The following is a 7,006-nucleotide window of genomic DNA, read 5'->3' on the forward strand; positions in this document are numbered from 1 at the left end:
AGCATCTTCTCGTACTGATCCTTGCACTGGTTCAACCCAGGAGCACAGCAATGGTCAGATGTGCTGTGACAAACCACTGACACTCCCCCTGCTCTGCCTTGGGACTGACAAGTGTTTTTTCCCCCTGTACTACTAAAAAAATACAAGACAAACCCCACAGCTGGTATCCCAGTCCACCACTATCCCAATATTCTTGCAAGTTCCTTCTTCCTCCTCCTTCACAGAAGAAATTCTGCACTTTCACTTTTGTGGGTAGGCAAACTAGTCACTTTTGGTAGCCAAGTGTTCAGCTCTGCAGTCCCCTTCCTCCAAATCCTCTGCTTTATTTTTCATTTCTTTACCAATTAGGTCCCACCCAACACCAAAGATAGAGAGACCTTAGTCTTAGTGACTGAAGTCTCAGCTGAACTAGCTAAAACCTCACACATACTGGGATCTCACATCTCCTGACAGGCTTCACCTGGAGCCATTTCCCTGAGTGACATTTCCAACCAGCGTGTTTCCCTTGAGAGGGGTGGTCCTTGGGACCCACACCCACACCACCCCCTCACCTTCTCAGCCTCTTGAGTGCACTTCTCTACACGCTCCTGCAGCTTGCGTAGCTGTTCCTGCGAGACAGACGAGTCTGCCTTGGCGTGGTTCTCCCTTGTGTGGGCTGTCTTCTCCTCCTTCCGGGCTGCATGGTAGTTCTTCTTAGAAGTTTCCACCTGTAGGAGGAGGGTGCAGAGAAAGCCATCATCCTGACAACATCATTCCTCCATCACTTGGAGAGGGCACGTCAACGTTTGTTTCAGTGGCAATCGTTTCGGGGCAACCTAACAGAAATGCCAATTTGGCATTTAGTAAACCATGCTCCCAAGGGGAAAGGCACCTCCAAATGATCTCTTCTGCAGTGCAGGAACACAGAGCCTCTTACAAAAGTCTTCCCACATTCTCTGCTGCTCTGGCTAAGCCCAGTTTGGTTGCCCAGTGGCCCTCGCAGTCACGCAGCCAACGTGGCTGCCCTTATCCCTCCTTCCCCATTCAACACTTTGCTCACATCTTTCATCTTCTTCACCCAGGGTTTCTGGGCCTTTCGAAACCCATCCTCTGCCTCCTTTGTCTCCTTGAAGCCTCCAATCATCTGCTTGTGGTAGGCCTCCTTCTGCCAGGCCTTGATCTTGTCCGAGTCCTCCCCGGCCAGGTGGTTCCTGACAGCTAGGTGGATCTCACTCAGCTTGTCTGCAGCTGTCAGGAAGGCATGCCAGGCCTTCTCCAGAGTGCCATACTGGGGACCTGCAGGAACAAGCACCAGAGGGGCCCTTACACCTCCTGCCCACAGAAGGGAAGGCACATTCTCCTCCTACACACACCTCTCAGTACGGAGTCACTTCTTCAACTCTCCCTATCACACATGTCATTGTTGACTGGTCTCCACACACTTCCAACAGGCAACATCCAGACTGGCTGTTAGAGCTGGCCAGACAGGCATTTTGGGGGGCAGCCTTGGCTGTCCCAGATGCTGCCTGCTAGGTGGTTTCTATAGAAAGTTCTCTTCACAGCTCTGGCCTGTGCTTTGGGACAGACAGTGATACTAGTTCATGAGTGAGGCCCAGTAGATCCTTTGGGGCATCTGTCCTCCTGTTTCCCATGACTTTGTGGGATGCTATTAAGTTTGAGCCCACTGCCACTAACTCACAGCAGTAGCAGATATTCTCATCCTTGAGGAGACAGAGGAGAGACAGCCCAGCCATCCTTAAAAGGGAAGATCTGCAGCTTGATTTAAGGCTTGGATTGCCCAAGGCCTTGCCAAACTTTTTTAACAAAACACCTGACAACACAGAACAAACACCTCTCCAAGTGAAACATGACTGGCTACAAAAAAAACACACCCAAGAAAGTCCCCCCCACTTCCTGGAGAACGGGAGCCTGTCCCCCAGGGAAACAGCATCACCTCAGTAAGAGACAGCACTCGAGGAACAAACTGCCATCATTGCACCCTGTCCCCAGTCCCACCTGCCACCTTTACCTTTCTCCACGTTGGTCCTCCACTTACGGGACCACTCTGTGAGCTGCTGGGCATAGTTCTTCTCTATCTTGGCTCGCTCCTGGAAGCAGGAGACCAAGTCATTGCAGAGCCGGTACCCGTCATCCACGCGCTTCACCGTCCGCTTGTAGTTCCCAGCCTGAAATTTCACACATTTACACTTTACTGACCCTCACGTTCCTTCAGAACAGACAGCAGCAGGTCAGTCACTGCATGGGGAGGGAGCACAGGCCCTTCTGAAGGCAGCAGCTGGGCTCAGACCCTCCTCTGGCACTCTGACTGGCACAGCAGCGGAAGGAAGAAGCTGAGGTGCTTTGCTTGCCTCTCCCACAGCTCAGATCAGTGTCTGCTGAACAAGGAACATTCCACTGCATGTGTGGGGGAAAGGGTTACCTCCTCCATGCACTAACAGTGTCACTGAACCTCCCCGTAGCTCCTCCCTTCCACTCCCTAAGTGTCACCCAGGAACCTGAAACTCAACCCCCTAAATTCCACTGGTGGGAGGCAAGAAGACATTCCTACCTCCCTCACAGCCCAATTATCCTTCCTTACCTCCCAGAAACTGCCCCCAGGAGCCTCCCCACCAGCATCATCTTCTGATGACATGACCTCTCTTTTCTTGCAGCACAGAATTTTTGCTGATTTCTGTTAAGCTGAAAAGAGAGAAAAGCAATTTATAATATAGCCTTGGGTGAGCCTTTGAGGAGAGCAGAGTTTTCAATGGAGCTGGAGGACCCCAACTTCCTGCCCTGCAGGCAAATACTGCCATCAAGACATGTCTAGCAGCAGAGGACTAGATCCAGCAGAGATGCCCACGGCCAAACCTGCCTCCTTCCTCCCTGCAGACAGATGCCTCCTTGGCAGGCCTGCAGCACACTGGGAAGGGCTGTTGTAGAAGACAATCTTGCCAAAGCTCAGCTGTACAAATACTGGAGAGTCTAGTGAATCCAACAGAGTTCAGCAGCACCAGACATCTCTGCAGAGATTCCCTTCTTAACCAAGGTCCTCAAGAGGGTAGCAAAAGCTACAGAAACTGAGGTAGCTAAAGCTGTTTGAAATCTGCCTTGAAAAGACTTAAAATAAGTCTTCTGTCAATGGAGATGACTCCAGCTTCCCAGTATGACTCAGGATTATGGGATTACAACAACTGACTGGAGCAAACAAGGCTGAGCAGTCAGCAGGTAGGCATGTCTTCAGTGGGGAGGAGCCCACCAGCTGAGCTGGGCTTGAGCAGAACTCCAGAAACACACCAGGGAACACCCAGCAAGATGCTTCCCCAGGACATCCCTCTGGAGCTGGTGTTTTCATTACACTCAACTCTCACTACATCAGGCTCAAAATCTAGGCCAGAAGGTAAAAGGTCCCTCATGCTCTGTCAGCTCAGAACTTTTGCCCATTCCCTTGTGCTGGTCTGTGCTGCCAGTTTGTTCCTGATATGGTGCAACACTGATTTCTTTGGAGGGAGGTTCAGGGTGGCTCTTGTGCAGGAATAGGGGGGGAGTAACAGAGAAAGGTCCAAGCCCTGTCCCTTCCACACCAACCCACTCCATTCTAGGCAAGGCTGGGTTAATGCAGCAGAGATGTCCTTCACTGCCACTTCTCCTCTTGCACATTCCTAGTTATAAAAAGCTTCTCTCACACCCCAGAGAGGTATCTGCTCATCCTGCCAGCCCACAGAGCACACGGCAGAGATGAGGAAGATCAGGTAAAGAGTCCACATCTCCCAGCTCCTAGAAATCTTTCTCAGTGACATGAGCCACACTGAAGCACCCCAACACAGGCTGCAGGAATTTCCTACACCTCCTCTGGAAACAGTTTGTCTCTGTTTGCCCAGTCTCCTATCATGGAGAGTGTCAGCATTAGATTCAAGCTGCTCCTCTGGGTTTCTCCCAAGGCTGACAGTGCTAAAGCAAGTTGTTAAATGGGACATGACACTCAGGTGCACAAACCTTGAAACCTGAAGAATGTCTCCACTCATAGAATTACAGAAAGTATTGGGTTGGAAGGGACCTCTAAAGTCCATCTAGTCCAGTCCCAGCCCACCATGCCTTACACCCAACCTCACCCCACCAGTTGTCCCTGTCCTCCCTCCCCACCATTTGTCAGCAGGCTGCAGAACTGCCTCACATGCAGCCAGGGCACAGAACTCTACCCTCATCCCCAGGAACTACATACCTGAGAGCTGAAAGGGAGATGCTGCAGGGGAGCAGTGGGCAGCTGCTGAGTAGGTCCCAAGCTCTTCAAACTCTGTGAAACAGACTGGAAGAGACAGAGAGGTGTGAGAGGGGGGCAGTTAAGGCACGGCTGCTTCTTCGCAGGGATGCTGCCTGCGGAGACGCATGGTGATTCTAGGGGTGTCCCCCTTCTGCCAGCTACTAGGAGGGGCACCCCCTGATATAGCAGCTGCAGCCACTGTGCCTTCCGAGATGCCACGTTCCAGCACGTAGGAGAGATGCCAAATCCTCCTGTCACAAGATCTAGCCCCAGAGAGAGTTAAAATAGAAACCTCCAGGCAGCATGACAGCGCTGTGCGGGAAAGGTGGCATCACAACAGCTGAGCAAAGGGAACAGCTCGGGCCAGAAAGCCCTAAAATAAGCACAATCCCCAGGCACCAGACGTGGGGTCTGGTCCCCCCCTCACTGTGCAGTGTCCAGCTCAGCAAACCCCAACGTTTCCACCCCCTGCTGCGTCCACTTCTACTCACAGCTGGCTTGGGGAGGAACAGGGAAGGACGCAGCACACGCACTTTCTCCAGTCTCTGTTTACTAAAGATGAAGAGGGTTTATATACAAGACAAAGGTCTTGAAAACTCTACATTTAAAAAGCAAAACTCACAAGAACACATATTACAGTCTCAGAGGCCTCTTAGTAGCAGAGCACCTAGCACTGCCCTGGCAGAATGTGGCTCTCTACCAAGAGAGCTTTTTTGTCCTCTGGTGCTGTTAGCTCTCCCCATCACATCCTCAGAATAACTTTCTTTTGTCACTATGGTACAGCTCACTGTCATCAACTTTCCACAGAGGAAAGGGAAGTAAAAGGCCTGCAGAGGCTAAGGCAGAAAGAAGCAGTTTTGTTTATCTCACATCCACTTCCCTGAAGATTTACTTCAATGTCAAATGTCTATTTATTTAAAAAACAGACAAGCAAAAAAAACCTTCTCAGTCACCAATATCCACTCAGCTGAGGGTGGAAGGTTAGGGCAACTGAGAGTTGAGCAGAAACTGCAAAACCTGGAAGTGGGATTTTTAGCCAGACATTAAGACAATTTTGGAGAAAGAGTGAAAGAAGGCAGGAAAAGAGGAGGAAGGAAAGAAAAGTGGACTGGGTTTATGCAAACAGACTAGTGACCTTTGGTGAGGAAGAGAGGAAAAGAGCTGGGACACTTATCCAGTGACCTGAATCATGCACAAAAGGTCATAGCTCATCGTAAACCTTCTAAGACTTCCCAGTGGTCCCCAGTAAAACCAGACTACACATTCCTGAAATTGCTAAGATTAGAAAAACTTAATGAATGGTTATGTAGAAGTACACTTAAAACTGCCCCAGACCCTTTCTGTCTCCTCATGAAGGCACTGATCAATGAGATATGACACATCAAAGATGCATCACTTTTTCCATGCCCCACTCCCAGCCCCACTTTATCAGGAAGCAGTGAATCACAACCATGCCTTCCATCTCTGGTTTCCAATTCAGGCTGACCACACAGTGCTAGATTTCTGGGGTAAATGTGGAGAGATGTTGTGTGTCAGAGTGTGCTTGTTCATCTCAGGGACACAGTCAAGCAAAACCCAAACAGAACCACCAACACCCAAACAGCCTTTCTGCAATTTCCACATTACAATTTGAACCACACTTATCTTCTCAGGAGTTCCAACCTCAAATAACTGGATTTGCTATCACTAAGTCCCACAGGCTCTGAAACATAAAAGCAGCCATGCTGGATCAGACTAAGGGCTCTCAGAGCCTCTGCAGACAGCAGCCTAAAGCAGATACTTTCCCTCCCTTTAGGAGCAGGGCAAACATAGATGATGCCTCCCTGCGTGCTCTCCAAGCCTCTAACCATTTGTTGACAGGAACTTCCCAAGCTGGATGTGGCACCTATGAATTTAGTAACACTCAATGGATTTCTCTTCCATTAATGTCTCTGATCTGCTTTTGAACCCACACGAGTTTTCAGCATCCACAATATCATGTGGCAAAATATCCCAGCTTAAGGCTGTGCAGTCATTGGCACAGTAACGAGGTGGGAGAATACAATAAAGTGGTGTAATATTTCTACAGGCTAATCTCCATGACCTTAGGAGCAGCCAGTCGAGTACATATTTCCACAGCAGTTGTATAGACTCTACAGAAAGTCCAGAAAATCTGCCCTGGAAAAAGCAAAAAGGTCAAAGGACAAGGAAGACCCTTTTCTGTCAGGCTTTTTCTGGACTTTACATACTCCATGATCCCATGTCAGCCAGCAGATCAAATTGGATCTGCACGCAGAGACAGGGAAGGTCCTGAGTGCTGCACAGAGGGGCTGAACACCAGCTGCTGCTGTCACACTGAGCCCCAGAAGAGCAAATATATTGTCACTCCATCCCTTCATGACTAGTTATTCCCAAAACACCATGTGTTGTGAGCCACCAAGAGCTTGAGAGCAGGGAAAACCCCCGAGTTACACATGCCAAAGCCTGGAGGCTGTTTTACAGCAGAGAAGAGATGACAGGGCTACCTTGTGGACAGTCTGATACAGCAAGAGCCACCACATGATTCAGGGGGCTGACACAAGCTGTACAATGGGAACAGTACAGCTGGATTTGTATTGGGTCAGCTAGAGTTAGGATGCCAATGCCACCTCTGCAAATCATATTTGCAAGGCAAAGAAATATTTATCCCTGTCTTCACACCTTCCTCTTTCAGCTCTCACAGTTAAAGAGCTTCTTGAGACCTCACGGCAGCTCCTTCAAGAGAAGCTCTCTGAAGGAGGAGGGAAA

The 7,006-nt window shown here is 49.8% G+C and overlaps 1 protein-coding gene across 1 annotated transcript in view; it reads right to left on the reverse strand.

The window, feature by feature from the left end:
* PACSIN3 (protein kinase C and casein kinase substrate in neurons 3) overlaps nucleotides 1–2,686 on the reverse strand; it is a 7,536-nt gene extending 4,850 nt beyond the window's left edge. The window contains exons 1-5 of the mRNA XM_008936453.1: nucleotides 2,579–2,686; nucleotides 2,009–2,165; nucleotides 1,040–1,275; nucleotides 552–707; nucleotides 2–26 (exon numbers count right to left, since the gene is read on the reverse strand). Coding sequence (XP_008934701.1) covers nucleotides 2–26; nucleotides 552–707; nucleotides 1,040–1,275; nucleotides 2,009–2,165; nucleotides 2,579–2,632 — 628 coding nt within the window. The 5' untranslated portion in view covers nucleotides 2,633–2,686. The remainder of the gene's footprint in view (nucleotide 1; nucleotides 27–551; nucleotides 708–1,039; nucleotides 1,276–2,008; nucleotides 2,166–2,578) is intronic.
* Nucleotides 2,687–7,006: the final 4,320 nt, after the last annotated feature.

The sequence above is a fragment of the Merops nubicus genome, unplaced genomic scaffold, assembly GCF_000691845.1.
Source record: "Merops nubicus isolate BGI_N331 unplaced genomic scaffold, ASM69184v1 scaffold3453, whole genome shotgun sequence".
NCBI lineage: Eukaryota > Metazoa > Chordata > Aves > Coraciiformes > Meropidae > Merops > Merops nubicus.